This window comes from Osmerus eperlanus, chromosome 21, assembly GCF_963692335.1.
Source record: "Osmerus eperlanus chromosome 21, fOsmEpe2.1, whole genome shotgun sequence".
NCBI classification, from domain to species: domain Eukaryota; kingdom Metazoa; phylum Chordata; class Actinopteri; order Osmeriformes; family Osmeridae; genus Osmerus; species Osmerus eperlanus.
Genome location: NC_085038.1, coordinates 6,045,963 through 6,064,446, shown reverse-complemented (window position 1 = coordinate 6,064,446; position 18,484 = coordinate 6,045,963). Strand labels below are relative to the sequence as shown.

Genomic DNA, 18,484 nt, shown 5'->3' with positions numbered 1-18,484 from the left:
CATTTCAAATGTCTTTTCAATTACTTGATATATAAGTGGTAAAGTATATTTTTGGGAGACTTGAATAGCATCCTCTCTTCTACTGTAACTGTTCTGCCACAGTTGTTCTGCTCATTAAAAAGCACCTTGATCTTCAAGGACGTTTAGGGACTGCCGGCCCTTTACCATTTTTCAAGGGAATCTGTGAAATCTATATGACGGCTCGTTTATGGAGTCGCCCTGTGAGAGACCTAGGGCCAGCGGAAACGCAGTATCAATTCCACACACTAATCAGCCCCACTTAACCACCACAGGGAGGGGGGTCTCCCCGAGGGGTATGTCCCCCTGGGGACGGGGGGGGGGGAGAAGCCCCCTCGATCTGGCCTGATATGACAGGCAGGTCATTTGTCCCCTGTTCCCGTCTCACACGCTCCCTCCAGAAATCTTAAGAGTCGTAGGGGGCAGGGTTCGGAGAAGCCTGTCAACCTGTAGGCAGAAGAAGATCATCTCCTGCAACCTCCAAACATGGTAAGCGCTAAATGGAAAAATCTGAAAACCCCGTAGGCCAATACAACGTGGATTCCATTTATAATAGGTGCCGAACAGGGAACGAAGGATGGACGGTCATGGCTAGGCTCGACAAATCACGGTGCCTTTGTTTGGAAAAGGCCTGCAGCCATTTATATACAGGAGGATGCTAATATGCACAAATTGCAGATGCTACAACATCAAATATCCAAAAACGGGGGAAAAAATGCTCGCGGGTATCAAAGAGGAACCGGATCGTCCTCTCACTCTCCCCAGACACCAGCTCGACTCCGACCTGCCGCGTTGGAAGCAGCCCGTCTTCCTTAGCGCTGCTCAGCTGGCACACACCCAGCCAGATCAAATTCATTTAACGCCATCACAGGTCGCCCTGGCCTGAGGGGCTGAAAATTGCCTGCTGACAGAAATGCTCAGGGAGGGGGGTGCTGGCCCATGTTGCAAGACAACGACGCCCCCCCCCCCTCCCTCAGGCCTGGGCACTGAGGGGCGGTGAACACCGTGGCCTCGGTGTAATTAGACGTCATTATCCCACAGGGGAGGGACACAGTCATCCCAGCATTCACAGCAACCTGATAGGAGACACCTCATTTTGTTACTCAAGACAAGAGTGAACAAGAAGCTAGAATTCGATTTTCATAGTCACCCCCCACCCCCCCCCCCCCACACACACACACACCCACACACACACAAACAACACTTTATTTCTTTATTTTTCAGTGATCATACGGGCTGCTCCCAAACAGACACTGAGAGAGGGACAGGTTTTAAATAAAAGGCATTTGCAATTTGAAGCGAAAGGACAGACACACGCACACACACCCACACAGAGAGCCAGACAGGCAGGACCGGAGCACAGGTGTGCAGCTAGACCCCGTCATGCTACTGTAGTTGTGGCATTTGGACTGTTTGGGCCCTTATTCTTGATTCGCTCTCGGTTTCCTGCTCTCCTTCTTCTTCTTTTCCATGGGCTCAGCAGGAGCGTCAGATGAGAGATCCGGAGGTGCCCGTTCTGCAGCTCTGCTTGGCCCATTCTCCCTGCTTCACTGCCCCTGCAGCTCACAACAGATGACTATCACTGTTCTCCTCAGTCAAGGCCGGGCCAGGTGCACCCTCCTCTATCTCAGGGAGGGTAGATGGGGCTGGGGGGGGGGGGGCGGAGGAGGGGGGCGATGTTGAATTTCACACCCCACGGCCCCGGGATTAGCAGGGCCAGGGCTGGGTGTTGAATGACAGGCGGCCCGGGGTAGGAGAGGTGATGGTGGAGGCAGAAGCTTCCTGTCTGAGGGGGTCAGTGTTGGAGGAAGGAGGGGGGGGGGGGGGGGGGGTTCAAAGCGCAGCATGACGGGGCTCATGAAGTTCACAGGGCTTGGTTATCAGCAGCACCTCAGGCCCGACCCGGGGGAGACGCCACTATCAGGCCCACCAATCAGACAGGAGGCTGTTTGCCAGACGGAGATGTGCGGCGGCTCTGGCAGACACATCCCTTAGCACCGGTCACACCTCACAGAACACATCCGCTTACCTTGTCTGGAATTCACTTTGCTCCCAGTAGATTAAACTCACACTTCACTTCATCTCGCAACACGCCAGTTCACAGTGGTACAGTGGGAAATGAAGGTTTCTGCCCTCCCCAAAGTGCCAAGTATGAACAATGGAAATGGCTTGGTAATACTGTTTACCCCGTTTTCGACAGATTACACTTACGTCGAGTAATTCCTCGTGGGGCGTATTGGAAAAAAGAATAATTGGCCCATTGATTTTTTGAGTGTTTCTCAAAGATAGGCATTTTGCATTAATGTGGGCAAAGTATGCTTCAGAGTTATTTAGCTACTGAAATATTAGCGGACGCGGACAATCATGTCTGCACCCAACGAAGCAAGGATATTACAGAAATGACTACAGCGGAGAGACATTACTGAGAGCTCCCTGAGAGAATCAACAATGACTGTAGTCCAAAACATACTGAGTAAATGTTCCATTACAATACATTTAATATCATTTGAAGCCTGTTGTTTTGCTGAATACTAAACAGGATATTTAATTGTCAAATTCCCACTGTCCCCATCCCCATCTATCATTTACTAACTACAGTGTATTGTTCAGAAAGAACTTCTTCTGTGCCAAATGTCTCGACAAAACAAACTGCCAAATGTCTACCAACAATCAAATAAAATAAATGCCGTCCAGTGAGAGATGGTACGGTACTGAACACCAGGACAACTGCTGTTTATCCACTGTGATTAGAGACAAAGACTGGAATATATAGTAAGAGGATTCTTTACGCATGGAGAGCTGCCTGAATTGCAACTATCTGTTTACCTGGCCAGAGGCTCAAACAGCTGCCCTGGCGACTCTTGTCTGGGAGTTCATTCAAGTAGTGTTGTCTATTATTGTCTAATTTGCAATACATACACTATGCCATGTGTTCACATTACAGTTCATAGCATTTCAACCGAATGTTTGTTTCTAAAGATAAATTATAGTTGCCTTATTGTATGTAATCAACACCACCGGCAATTAGCAACATTAAAACATGTTTTGCTTCAACTTTGTTCAACATAAGTAGTACCTCAATCATTAACAAGTCCTTAATCAACAGTTCCTTTGATTGACCAATCTTGAACACATGCATTAAAACTTCAAATAAAAACACACCTTGCTTAAGACGGTACATAGACCCACAAACGAGAACAATTTCAGTCGCACACACACACACACACAACTACCAATCCAAAAGAAACGGAATCCTGGGCTACCTTTGCGTTCGGAGCGTTTTTTGCGCCTCCTTTTGAACCTGGTGCGGACGAGGCAGTAATAGGCCCCCGCGCTCTGGGAGCTGTCCAGAAAAAGGGCCATGTCTTGGGGCAGGGTCGCGCTGTGGCTGCTCGGTCTGGAGGGGCTTCTCTCTCCGTGCTGGCCCTTCCTCCGCTTCCTCAGTACTCTGCCAAGCACAGACCCTCCTCCCTTCTCCCCTCCACTACTTCCAGAGGGAGGAGGAGGGGGGAGGAGAGGCGCGCACGTGGAAGAGGGGCGGCCGCTACACCGTACAAAGAGAGGATGGTGCTGTCTGGCACATGGGCTTAGCCTGGTAAATGGGGTCTGTCTCTCTGTCTCTCTCCTACACACACACACACACACACACACACTCTCACTACCTCTCCGACTGATTTCTTTTTTCCTTCTCTCTCTATCTCTCTCTCTCTCTCTGGTTCGCTCTCAGTCTCAGCTGTCATCAGCCTCGCCAGTCAACTCTTTAATACTGACGCCCGGTGCATCACCATGGCGCCAGCCAATCCAGGTGAGGGACCTCCTGACCCGCGGGAGTCCATCCAATTGGCCTGTCAAGGGCGGGGGAGCAGCGCAGCGCCTCCAGGTCACACTTTCCCTTAACACTCGATCTTCGATGGATTAGCTTCACCCACAAACTCACTGGAGCGCAGGCTACGGCGTTGTGTCTTCTGATCGTCACAGTGTGACCACAGGAGGGAAGCACCCAGAGGTGTCGGGGACTTGGTCCGCCGACAGACAGACGCTGCACTTTTGGGATTAGCCTATGTCTGTTGTTCTCCAGACATAGGCTGGCACCAGGGAAACTCAATCCAACCCACAATTTGGACATTCAAATAGAGCGAGAGTACTAAGGACCGTCACTGGCTGGTTTCCTGAGTCAGCAGCCTATTGTAGTCGACCCGGCCTCACCAGCCCCCCTGACCACCCAGCCTCCCCCATCTCCTTCCCAAGGCCTCTCTAATCCAGTGGGCAATTACTGTCCCGACACGCACCAGCAGCAGGGAGATTTAGCACCATGTAGCTGCCTGTCTCCACTTAGTGTCCATGTCTCCTATTAGGCACCAGCTAAATCTGGCCACTGGAGTTATGAAACTCCTCAGCCCTTTAAGAGAGCAAAGGATGGCATGAATAATACATGCGTTTTTTCATAAGTCATGTTTGGATAACGAAAAGTGAGAACAAAACAAAATGTATTTTCGGGCTCCCGCCGTAGTCTCCGAGAGAGATCGTCAACCAATGATGATGTGAGCGCATGCCCTATAGAACTGAGCACTATACCAGCTATAGGTGATCACTTGAGTTGGTCAAAATTAAATACAAATGACAACCCAGGTCAAATCCTGATTTTGTATTGCCTTACAAATTTGAGTTCATCAATAATAAGGCAATGCCCCAAAATAACTGCTGAAAAGGTCCTTTGCCTCCCCCTGGTGAACACAATGTAGAACTACAAGTACACTGAGTGCAGTCTTCAATATTTTGAAGTTAGTAGGAGTTCTAGATACACAACAACCCGGAATACTAAATATATTGCTATCGCACCATTTTTTTAAGCTTGAATAGTGTCATGGGAATGTCTTATAATGATGCTATGCTGTTTGAGGTAAGTAAGACAACAGTAGTTGTCTTACTTACTCCCCCCCCTATTGAGTTTCATAGGTCACACTGCCTCCTAGTGGAGGAGAGTTGGAAGAGGTTATCCATAATTCGATTTAAAAATAAGCACCAAGAGAATAAGAAACTTAGTGTACCGTGTTAACAGCTGCTGTTGGGTGTGAGGAAACTTGATGGCAACAGTGATCTGGGGGGGAAACAGGACACAAAACAAGAGGATCATTTGCTAATCTTTTGCGACACAATTGAAACGTGCAGTCGTAAAGAGAGGTTCACAGTCAGCATAAAACTTTTGACTAGTAACCAAGCCTACACCTGACCCTCTCTAAACAGCAAGAAGACCTAAACCTGTTTTTTTTTGCCTGACACATTTCCACTGTTTATGACTATTTTACTGATGGAGACCATTGTAGAAGTATGTAGTATCACTTTACAACCTGTAGATGGAGCCCTTGAATTGCTCAAGATCAGATGGTTCTGAACTTCATTCCTGTTACTGTTGTCGTTTCTTTCAAACCCTCAATTACAGTGACCTTACTGGGTGAGGCCTGCTCGACAGGAAACCAGAGGCTAAAATACTGTGAAGAATTGAAAATACTAAGTTACTGGGATACAGGACCATATAGTCAAGTGATTATCTATAATGTGCACAGTGCAACACAAGGTCGTCCTGAACACTGAAATTATGAAAAGTCCAATTAGAAGCACTGACAGAAAAAAATAGAAAATAGCTAAAATAATCAGAAAACAGCAAAAGATGATATCCTTCTTAGACTTTGAGAACTCAAGGTCCAACAGATTCAAACCTGAAACCACAAGCTGTCATGGTCATGTGATCCGTGTCATCCGGCACCACAACAGCCCCTCGCCCCAGACACTGAACACTACGCAGGAAAAACACCTCAAGTACAAATTCACTTGCACTATTTAACCGATTATACACTATATTATTCGTGTATCCGTCTGCCATCACACGCATGTGAACGTGAGTGACATCCCATTCTTAAACCATAGGATTTCATATGATGTCGGCCCACCCTTTGCAGCTATAACAGCTTCAACTCTTCTAGGAAGGCTTTCCACAAGGTTTGGGAGTGTGTTTATGGGAATTTGACCATTCTTCCAGAAGTGCATTTGTGAGGTCAGACAGATGTTGGACGAGAGGGCCTGGCTCGCAGTCTCCGCTCTAATTCATCCCAAAGGTGTTCTATCGGGTTGAGGACTGGCCTGCACAGAGTCCTGACAAGTTCTTCCACACCAAACTCGCTCAACCATGTCTTTATGGCCCTTGCTTTGTGCACCTGAATTCAATGATTGTAGTGATTGAGAGCCTACGTTATGTTTTATCTCGTTGAGTGTTTCCACAGTCAGAAAATACAGAACAAAATCAAAAGATGGTATAATTTATCATACATTGTTTCGGTTCAAGTGATCCCTTAAAACATGCCGCCTATTCATTAGACAGATACTCTTTCATCCATAGCAGCCATTCTGTCTTTTTTGCATTGTAGATGATAAAGAGGACCGACAGCAGTAAGACTTTCCCTGCCTCTCTCTATCTTTCTATCTCTCTCACACACACACACACATCTGCATGCAGGTCCCATCAATACTTAGACAGCGTAATCAGTTACTGGTGCCAGACAGATCATTTGATCTGGCTGTGCATCACCACGCAGGGAGAGAGTAATGAGAGCCCCCTCCTCTGTTCGGAGGGCAGGCTACTCACCCAGAGCCGCAGCAGATGTGAGGAGGGCTCATTTGGCACGCTAGTGTCAGAGGTGTAATCGCGTTGCCCGTGAGTATTGATTCCTCCCAATTTCACCCAAACAGGGTTTTGAAGCCGGGTCTTCTGGCCTACGAACGCGACCCCCCACCTCGACAAACACCACTTTGACCAGCTGCACCACCAAAAAGCTAGCTCTTCGATGGTGCAGGTGGTTGGTATTGATACTGAGGGATTGAGTTTAATCAATTCAGCTCGGTTACCACCGGCGATTTCATTTTCATGTTTCATGGAGAATATTTAGATGTATAGCTTCCACATATGGAACACCGGGGGAAAATGCACACTCTAGTGAACTAGCCTTCATGCAAATGATTCGGGAGAGAAAGATCTTGTTGTTCTGTAGGAGAGGTCAGATGCAAAGTGTGTGGTAATGGTGGTATTTGGGCGACTGATACTGCTGTAGGTCTTGAAATCAAACCACATGCGCCAAAAAGGAGCGTCAGAGAAAGACTGTGTGTCCTGAGAATATTGTAACAAGGTCCCTTTGTTCACTACAACAACAGGGAGGTAGCATTTTGGCACAGCTTGAAATTTCCACTACATATAATCAACGGTGTAACACTGCGCATCCAAAACAACATGTATTTTTCTTTCCCCGCTCTCTCCCTCTCTGGAGGAAAGGGGCTGCGATGGTAGAGTCTTCTCTGTCTGGAGCCCCTGGAAGACACTCTCTCCTCTGAACTTGACAGAACACAGCCTGGTTTTCACGCCCAGAACGAGAGCGGGGTGAGCCGTCACCAGGTTACTTATGTATGGAAATCCAAAGTCTACTCTGAGATCCAGCCAGGAAAAACCACACAGGGAGGATAGACCTGAGGCTGCCTGCCTGCCCGACTACATTCCTGCAGGGAAACAGTGAAACCAAGCACGGATTACACAAACAGCTCTGTCTCCAACTTCATCTACGTCTGGTGAGATCAGACTAGCGTGCTCTTGTAAACATCGTATGTAAATACACATACACGCCAACAGACTTAATTCAGGAGACACTTTGACGAACACAGTCCAGAGGACAACGTCTAAATGCTTCAACAAAATCGGAAACTACAGTCGCAAATCTACAGACCTGCTTAGGCTATAGTTAACCCACTGAACCATAGAGCACATACACTAACTGTATGTACTCCACATTTCTATATAGTGTAGGTCTGCATGGGCATCCTGTATGTTGGGGGGTTGGGGATAGGAAGAGCAGATGGTCTCTTTGAGGTTGAAATCAGGACCAGGACAGGAGATTACAACAAGGTTGCATGTCACCTGATCAGGGTATTGGCAGGGAAGGACAATAATCCAGACAAAATGAATGTGTCCAGGTGAGGAATACACAGTCATTTCGATTCACAGTGTGCGTGTGTCCATGTGTGGGTGTGACTGGTCACAACATCATGGCTTATACTTCATATAATGATATCCTACAGAGAACTGTTGCAGTTCTTTTCTTTCTGGAACTTTAAGGTGGTCTTACACGGATGTCTGACACACAGCTTTTCATGCTGTAGTCAGAAAGGGCCCTGGACGGGAAACCTCTACTCAGACATCAGCAGTGTGCACAGTCAGGAGTTTGAACTTCCTCTGGTTATTCCCAGCAACGTCCTGAGAAAACAGACTGTCCCCCCGGACTGCCCCCCTGACTGCTTACTTACCTCAGTCAATAATACAAGCCAACCCGTCGGTCGCACATTCAGCATATTACTCTCTGCTGGCACGGCCACTTGCATAGAGACGGACGTTTTCTAACAGGGTAAGAGACACACTGCATCGAGCGGTCTCAGTATCAGTGTAATTCAACCGGGCCCTGGGGAACTATTCAGTGTAGTGGTCATAAAGATAAAAGCCCCGGGAAAAAATGAAAGGCTGTTTGTGTGGAAGCCTGATAAGACAGACAAGGAGCCTGACTTTCCACTGAACAAGTCTGTTGTCTCAGAATTGGACAGTCCATCATGGGAGAGGTGAGATATAGGATGGCTAGCCCGTTGTTTTATCCACACACAAATACACCCTAGCACACTCACTGAAGGAATAGATATGTACACACCCATAGACTGCTAGAATGAGACACCAGGGAAACCCTTGGGCTGTCTTTAGTGACCCACAGCTGCGCAAACAGTCCAGGGAAAACACCCAAATGTACAGAAAGATGACCGTGTCCGAAACGCTAGCTGACTTAGCATGTGTGGTGTGTGAATCAGGGCCGGCGGCGAGGGTAAAGCACCAGAAAAGCCCCCGCTGGACAGCTATCAAGCGACCTGCCCTCCCTGCTCTGGCCCGGCCCGGTCCGGCTCCAACACCTACAAGCTCCAACTGCAGGCCCATCTGTGACAGAGATGCTGCTGCTACAGGATCTGAGATGCTCCCCTCTCCCCTCCATCCCTCCATCTGCCCCGACGCCTGCAGCTCCGATGGACGCATCTGCACTCTCGTCACCCCCTCCCCCGTTCCCTCGCTCTTTCCCTCGCCCTCGGGGGGCTTCCGGCCGACGGACAGGGCCAGGCGGGCGTGACGCAGTTTCTCTCGCACCTCCCCCGCCAGAGAAGCCTACCGCCAGCTGAGGACTGGCCACCGGTAGGCAGAGGGGTTCGGCAGACGCTTGTTCCCCTGTGCGACCGCGGCCCACTCCGCCGCCTATGGAGGGCGGCAGCCAAACACCGGGACGGGGCCAGAGACAATCCCGTCGGAGCCCCGGGAAGGAGACGGCCGGAGTGCACTGCGAGTCCAGGAGGGGACGCGAGCATGAGGGCGTGTGGGGTTTCAATCTGCCCTGTCAAAGCACACCCCGGCTGCTGCACTTCCAGACACGATGAAACGTGACAGGGAGCAGCAGAGGAGACACTGAATCTTGACAGCTTCGACTCGGCCCGCTTTTGCCTCTCTCTCCCCCCCCCCCCCCCCCAGTTCGGATGTGTCGCGCGTGGCGTCGGCTTGTACAACGCGTTGCATTTCAAGTTGAGCTCCCGCTTTTCTTTGACCTGCCTCTTGCGCCTGTTGCGATGCACAACTGTGACACTGCTGTTGTGCTGCTCAGTCACGAACCACATTACCAGAGTGAGACATTGACGAGAGATAGAGGTCAAATCTACAGACAAGAGCACGGATCAACCAATGAGTCAATTTGAGCAAATCTGGTGAGTTTCTTTAACAATGAAGTGAACTATGTTGTTGATACTAATGGTCCTTCTGTAAGCGAAGGAGGAACAGTGAACTACAATATCTGTTTCCCAAAGAGAACCGTCGAGAATATTCAGCACTTCTGTTGGAAGGACACTCGACAGGGTGGGCCTCTTGTCAACTGTCAACAACATCTATTACGACACTACTTCAAGCAGGGTTATTTTATTGAGCAACAGCGGAATAAAATGACTTGTACAGAGGTTGAATTAACAAGATTCACTGCAACTGGAGGCAGCTATGGAGAACCGGAGATCAATCCCTCCGCCAGACAGAGCATGAAGCCTCTTAATCACGGTGATATCAGCTGGGAGAGTCACCCAGAGGCTAGGAGACGAGTCAGGTTTTCTCATCATCACTGTGTGTGTGTTTGTGGACATAACACCACCGAAGGCACCAGTGACTAATGCCACGCACAACACACACACACACACAGGCATGCACACATGCCCGCAGGCACACACACTCAGCAGTAGCAGGGGTAGAAGGGGTTATGTAGTGAGTCAGCTTTACCCAAATGTCCATGGGGTGGGCAGAGTGGCCTTTGACACAGCAGCAGATGATCATCTTGACAGATGGGGCACAAGGTGTGGGGGGGGCTGCTATACCCAACCTGGCTATGGGTAGGTAGGCTGGCACAGGCCATCCTCACCACATGATACATGTGATGATCACATGTGTAGTGAATGAGTATTAAGATACTGTAGGGTCCTAATGGGGCATTGCAGCCCCTTACTGTAGTCCATCACATGCTCCCAACCAGCCAGTGACAGCAGGGTAACAGACGGCCGGAACTCAATTGTATTTTTGACCTGGCTGAGGCGTATTAAGATGCTTTTATTAGCATACCTTCAGCTCCCCGAAGCATAATCAAAGAGGTTATAGCCATTGATCCGACTACGACAAGGTCTTAATCAAAGCAACCCTGAATTACAGCACAGCACAGAGCACATGAAAGACACACATTTTCTCTCTCTCTCTGAACGTGAAAGGGGATTTCTTCCTTTCATCGTTCCTTATGGGCTAGTCATTTGATAAACATAGACTTAGCCACTCCAGAGAAAATTGAAATCAGTCTTGATCCTTTACATTTTTACACATGAAATAGCTTGAGGAACAATGAATCAGCAAGCTCTGATTTATTCTTGGGAAAATCCTCGGGGCTGAAAAAGCCAAAATAGGTGCTTATTTATTTTTTAAACCCTTGAGAATAACGTGTCATCTCTCATCAATGTGAGGTTGCAGCTTGGTTTTTCTGTGAAAGATTTAAAACAAGCGCTCCTAGCTGATATAGTCATTGTGGAACATCCTGGAACAATGCTATGAGAAACACATAGTTTGTATGGTTTTCTGTGTGCCAGTAAGACATATTATTTTGAGAAAAAATGAGCTGAACAATAACCTTTTGTAATGAAGCTTCTAATACCACCCAAAAATGTCTAGTGTACGTATGTGCATTGGCCAACAACAAAACAACCAGACTACTGAATTGGGAGCCTGAAATCGCTGTACATAATTACTACAGTATATATAACTATATATGATCTGCTCCTAGCTACCAAGAGCTCCATCTTCCTGCTGTCTCAGTCTCTCTCATGCAAATCTGGGCAGTAAGGGCAGCAACCTTCAACATAAATCTACAGATTAGACCTCACTACTTACAGTGTTGGAGAAGAACTGGAGCAGGATGATGGATCAGGGTCAGGGCTCATTAGGCTTCACACTGCTGTGTTACTAGCTCACCCCTGCAGAAGAAAAACAACACACACACACATACAGGAGGTCACGGTCAGACCGGTCTGAGAAGAAGACGACCCTCTCCGGCCCCTCGCCTATGTAAACACACACACACACACGCCAGGGGTCAACGGGAGGTTAGGGCGGCTACGTCGAGGTGGCTCAAGGGCGTTTCACACAGCTAAATGGGTATTTGCCGATTTTAATCAAGCCGTTGAAATTGGGCCATGTTAATGAGAGGTGGCAAGAATGTTGCGTGCTAACGACTCTGGCTCCTAGCCTACTGAACGTAAGTGAGGATGCAGGCCCGTGGACCACAGCTTCAGAACCTAACGCTGGTGTGACAGGCCAGATATCAGAACGCGCAGCTGAAAGAATAAGAGTAGTACAAGTAAGAGTACAAATCTGCTGGTTCTTTTTCTCACTGACAGTAGCTGTATCAGTGTTAACCAGGCCTAAGCAGATGGTAGCTGGGTATGGGAAGTCGGGAACAGGCCACATCAGTTCCACTGGTCCCAGTGACCTGATTACATCGCACCACTGCCAAATTGGGTCGACAACCGCAGAACTATTCCAGAACTGCGGAGCGTAATTCAGTATATACCGTATACTGTATGTAGGGTAGATAAGGTTACGGTAGATTAGGTTCTTGGATACGGCAGGGTCGTGCTTCATAGCTTCCTGGTACCAGCAACAGAGCGTGTGTACGTGAGGGAGAGGACGGAGAAGAGAAAGAAACAGAGAGACGGATAAAGAGAGGACAGAAAGAGAGAGGACAGAAAGAGAGAAAGACGCAGAGAGAGATGCAGATGGACAATGCAGAAAAGGGAGAGAGAAAGAGAGAAATAAAGAGAGAGAGCGAGAGAGAGAGAGAGACAGAGAGAGAGAGGAGAGAAAGATACCAGTCAGGAGTGCAGTGAAAAGAGGCAGCTCATTTTAAAAGACCACATTTTAGGAATTCCAATGCGCTGATATGGCTATGGATCATGAGCTAATAGGATAATGAATATTTCCACTGAGAGGACAGCTTAGAAAGCCCCCAGTAGTTCTTATAATCAATAAGACACCGCTACAGTTTCCCTCTGCAGTGCATGGGGGACAGACTCACGAAATCAGCATCTAGAGATGTTCAATGAACTGTTTCAACGGTGGGGGTGAAGACTGACGTCAGCAGCTCGGCCAACTCACATCCTCAGTTTACCCCCACACAATCTACTGTCATCAACAACACACACACACACTGCGGAGAACACATGCTCCCTCTGGCCTCCTGCCTTAAACGCCTCAGTGTGTGTGTGTGTGTGTGTGTATGTGTGAGTGTGTGTATGCAAGACTGCACTGCATGTGTGAATGTTTGTGTGCACGTTGGTAGGAAGGTAAAGATGATAGGGCACCACATGGAGGGCTGATAAATGATTGAGCAGATAGGATCTGAGTGTTGGGGGATGTGTTTAATAAGCTCGGAGTCTCTCGGCCTGGTCGGTACCTCTATCAAAAAGCTGGCTTATGAATCATTGAAATACATCAACAGGAGCACAACCGGACCTTACAGGACCTCTCCAAGACCTCCAAATAAGAACAAAGCCAGTCATGCAGATGGGAACTGATCTGCACTGACTGAAACACTGTGCGCAGTGATGCTTCGAAACGGAATACAGCATCAAGCATGTGTAGCCTTACCTAAAAAAAAAGAAGAAGCTAGATTCTATCAATATTCATCCACCATGTGTACATGACAAAAAAGCACACTCCACAGAGATTTGTTTCTCATAAATCTTGACCTGCTTAAACTATATAGCTTCAGAGCTGCCTTTCTCTGTGAATTACATTTACATTTAGTCATTTAGCAGACGCTCTTATCCAGAGCGACTTACAGTAAGTACAGGGACATTCCCCCCGAGGCAAGTAAGGACACAACGTCAATTTTTCACAGCCGGGAATCGAACTGGCAACCTTCAGATTACTAGCCCGACTCCCTCACCGCTCAGCCATCTGACTCCCCATGTGAATTATTACTTGGTGAATGAATAATCATTTTTTAATTCACGTTTTTGAAAATACATCTTTATCTGCTTACACTCTAAAGCTTCAGCTTTGCCTTGTTCGGGTGGGATGGTGCTACAACTCAGGGCTCATTACAAAGGCTGTCCCTGGAAACCATGGGGATGCATGGAGTTCACACCTTCTAAAAGAGAGCCACACCGCTCTAACAACAAGCTAGTCATCACTCAAATCACCTGAATCACAACTTGGTTAATTCCACCTCAAAATACCACTTCAGGATGGAATGACACTTGAATCAGAATTGAGTAATTGCTCGATTTTTCTTTTTCTAAGTTGAAATCTATCTTTAAAGAAAAAGAGAGGTGGAAGTCAGCAGTCGGTCCACTCGTTCGGCACTTTCCCCACTGCGCTCCAACAGAGCTAATATTAGCCTTTGTGATTGCCTCCAATACGGAGAGCTCTCTTGCTTTCTCTCCCTATTAGCAAGTTAATGAAGGCCAGCCTCTAGAGTGGTAAATCACTCTATTTTAAATAATGGTTCAGAATAATGCAAAAAGACATGTTTGCAAATTGGTTTAATGTCATCATTGCTATTCCATTCAGCATGTTGGCCCTTCAAGCACCCATCATGTTGAGTTTTCTCTGATGCCTTCTTGTTGTGTCTTTTTTGTGACATACTGTACTTCGCCTCACAGCAGGAGCATAATCCACACGCGCTGTGGAGGGCGGACTAAACCGCCACGCTGTGACCGTGCCAATCTGGGAGGAGAAGCGGGCGACCTCCTAAGCACAGCCCTCCCTGCGTTCAGCCATCAGACTCTCTCCTCCCTGCTCTGGAGATAAGGCCTCTCTGCTTTTGTCCCCGTATCAGCAGCGGGACACTGTCATCAAGATAAAAAAAAAAAAAAGCTGCACTCTCATCCCTACTGCTCCTCTGCACTCCTGTCGCTATCTCTCTCACTCCCTCGACCTCGCTCTCTCTCACTCCCTCTTCCAAGTTTCCTCCAGATCACAGCCGTAATTCCCCTTCCCTGTCTTCACAACTTCCGTTCATCTGCATACAGTGTGTTCCTCGTTCCTCTCTCTCACTTCCAAGATCACTTCAGGAGGGGGGGGTGTATGTGGGGGGCAACCAGATGCCATCAAACATCACGATAAGAATCACTCATACAGTACAATACAGAGTGCAGTATCCGTCACTTTGCAATACCAGAATGGAAGCACTTTTTCACCTTCAATTTCAAGTCGGTGGCCCATGTCTGACAAAGTATGCTCACAAGAACAGCAGTTCTCATTACTTATTGAGAGGGATTCGCAGGTTTCAAACGTGTTATTAAACGCCATTTAAGCATGAGTGGTTCTGTGACAGAGTGGTTCTGCAGCAAGGTTTTTCATTGCGGTTGTGTTCACTTGCTGCACTGTGCTACTATCGGAGGGAGAATGGAAAAGGTTGTAATGGGCTGACACACCCAAAATACAAACCCCTGACGTCACCTCAACACTATAAATACGCCAGTGACTTCAGCTAAATAAATCTTAAGAGTGGTGTGAAAATGACTAACCTGCCTTCACAATGTGTTCACCCTTACAATGTGATGTGAAGCTGCAAGGTTCCTAATGTTCACATACGGTATCGTTTGGTAGATCAATAAAGAAATAACACTATGTTGTTTTTCTTCAACACAATCTTCCATACAAGTGCTGACGAATGTGAATAGTCTTTAATCCTTAAGCAGTATGCTGTCCAGTGACATGTCCTCAAATGACAAGCCTCAGTTAAACGATGACCAACTCTGCATTAGGGGGGAACTGGCTTACGTCAGGTCCCCGAGACAGACATATTAGTTAGTCTGCAATGGGATTCACCACTAGCTCTCCTAAATCCTTAACCTCCCGTTCAGACTGCCCATCTTTGGCTCTTAATCCCCCTTGTCCACTAAATCCCTGGGTTCTACAATCATTCGTTTGTATATCAGATGCTGCGGACTGCATTAAAGGAGATTAAACAGAACCAAATCTAGGTGGTGGCACTCTGGAAAGGGTCATAGTGCACAATTGAATAATTTGTTGTGGGATAAAGTACATCATGAGTACAGTCTTCTCTTGTACAAAATTGCTGGTAACGACCATGCAGTAAACAATACAACCCTTTTCAAAACACACACACTTGACCAACCATTTTCTCAAGTCTGCTCTTTAGTTCTATTTGTGTACATGCACATGCAATTACTTGCTTGGCCATCTGCAGAAGATGAGAGAAAATGCCTGTGGCAATCTGAACAAAACAATACGGAGACCTGTGTTTTTAAGTAATTGACTAAAAAATATTAATAATAATGATTTTTGTATAATAGACTCAGCAGCATTCCAGGTCATTTTATGCAGTACATCTTGCTGTGGCTGTATCATGTGTTTCAGATTCATGGGGTTGTGTGTGTTGATTAGACATGCGTAAGCTCAAAAACGGATACAGAAACATAAGTAACATTTTGTTCCTTATAATTGAGTGCAATTTGGGCCTGCATTCAGAATGCATCAAAGACAGTATGTTGTCTTTTTGTGTTTTTGAGTGACCTCTATGATATTTGTATGAAGTTTCATCAATTCTGCACCACAAAAACAAGGTAATAAACTGCTTGTCACATCAGACAGTGTGAATAGATCACTGTCCTTGATCGTGCATCACACGCCCAATAGTCGATAAGCATGTTGGTTGCCAGAGGCACATTTCGTCAAAATGACATACAGAAAGGGCATTGATTCTTGTCCACAGAACTATTTGTTTTACCTTTATTTAGTTAGTTGAACTTCCACTGCCCACGTCAACTGACAGTTTTTTTTCCTCCAAACATGACTGAACATCTCTGTTTGACATTTATGGAGGTGATGTGTGACAAAATTAAATGTTAACATAGCTCACTTCTTCCTTTGAAGTGAATAGGTTGATTTAGGTTATCTTAAAAAGTGCAAAGGTGATTTTTCAAATGATGCCTGATGCTGATTCTAAGAATAAACACCAAATAAAGACCATCTGGCTTGAAACGTTGTAGTCTTAAAATTAACATTTTGATTAACTAAGTTTAACTGGCTGTACTAGGATGACCAGATGTCTTTAACAGCGTCCTATATGTAACAGTAATTGTCAAAGACTTACTGGTTTCTGTGTTGCTTTTTTAGTGTGAAACTGTAATTGAATACGATTATATATCTGCAACTGATGTTTGCATTAAATAAATTTATATACAGAAACAGCGCATTAGGTCGGAGCCACACTAGTAACTGTAGCAATATTGTCTGAAATACGCTCAACTCGAATGGTGAATGTGTAAAACGAAATACAATGATAATTCAAGAGCATGCGGCGGTGCAGCCTAAAATTCATATATCTTCTGGCGCTATTTAAGGATAGCCAGTGATCGTGAAAGACCCAGAATTACTGTTCATGCGTCAATGAAAAATCGGATTCATTAGTACTCACGGTATCGGTTTGCTGAAAGGATATATTATTATCAGAACCTGGTGAATTGTCTCTTGTCCAACGTTGTATTGCGCTCACGACTCGTTTGACAGCTCTAGCTGACGGTGCGGTCGCTTTCCGTACGCTGTATAGGATGTCACGAGATCCAACAATGGTGGTAAATGGGTGAGCTGCTTGCCAAAATAACCTACGCAGCGAGCGAAATAAAAACTACTGCATTCATTGGGTAAGGAATCGTTAGAACAAGGTTCCTCCGTCGATATTTATCATAATGCATTATGGTCTAAAGCAGCCCTTTCTGATTGGATAAAAAAAAAAGAGGTGGAAACAAGTATATGAAGCGAGATTGGCGCAATACGCGTTGACAAGGGACCAGGAAACGGTGATTGGACATAATCATCCTTATTTTGAGGGCATACTGTTTATTGCCATGCGTAACCCACACAATTATTGTACACACTATTACCTATAAATGTGTGTATTTGTCAACTCAGCGTGAAGCCTCCTAACAAGATTCAGGTGCTGCTTTGGTAGGCAACCTGCAGCAGACCAAACGTCACCAAATTGGCAAACAATCTATTGGCTACATAGTCAAACCATGGATGAATTCAAATGTAAGATTTATGATGCGTTGTGTGCTTGATTTCTATCCTCGCTTCTCAGTCATTAACGGTTCCCCACGGCACTGTTCTGAACTGTAAATCATGAATAGAAAATATGTAGGCTTATGTAGCAATCTAAATTTGTTTTTGCTGGAGAAACACTAAATCTGTCTGCTGGTCGACAGGGTGCTAGTTCTAGGAACACAACCCATTATGAACACATTTATGTGTATACAAAATGTGCACACTGACACATATGGCATTGTTTATTTGACATAGTAGGAAAGGTACTTTAAAAGAGATCCACACAATCTATAAAATCCACACACAAAAAAAGAATTAACTCATAGGCAAAACTGAAACATCTGGAAATAATACCAGGCGTTGTTTTAGCATTGCTGTCTATCCTTGTAACATGGATAAATTAGGACTCAGAGGAAATTCATTACATTTTTAATAGGTCAGATATTCCACTCAAGCATCATCTACAGGAAGAGAGAGCCAAGCCCTTCTAAGGTTGACTCACAGACACATCAGCTGTTTGCCAACATGGGGACGGTAACTTGGAAATGTAAGCAACAAAATTCAAATCAGTAAACAGTTTATTGGTTTATATGTGAAATAAGATCATTCCACATGGTGTGAACTGATCCCAGGCAGACACAGACGCTGCTGCTACAGGGCACTGACTCAGCTCTGCTTTCGGAGACAGTTGATTGTCAGGTTGGCCAATGTGCCAGTAGTAAGCCCAGACAGCAGGGAATACACATCTGTCCACAC

The 18,484-nt window shown here is 46.4% G+C and overlaps 1 protein-coding gene across 6 annotated transcripts in view; it reads right to left on the bottom strand.

Moving 5' to 3' along the window:
- The window catches only part of adarb1a (adenosine deaminase RNA specific B1a), a 31,960-nt gene extending 14,589 nt beyond the window's left edge, over window positions 1-17,371 (bottom strand). For 2 of the 6 annotated variants that reach the window (XM_062446465.1, XM_062446466.1), the window contains exons 1-2: window positions 17,103-17,371; window positions 11,546-11,628 (exon numbers count right to left, since the gene is read on the bottom strand). Coding sequence is in view for 3 of the 6 variants with exons in the window: in XM_062446467.1 (XP_062302451.1) it covers window positions 3,282-3,381 (100 nt within the window). In the remaining 3 variants the exon portion in view is untranslated. Of the gene's footprint in view, window positions 1-3,281; window positions 4,168-5,066; window positions 5,117-11,545; window positions 11,629-17,102 lie in introns of those variants that run through there. The other 4 variants (XM_062446464.1, XM_062446467.1, XM_062446463.1 and 1 more) reach the window with 4 other exon arrangements.
- Window positions 17,372-18,484: the final 1,113 nt, after the last annotated feature.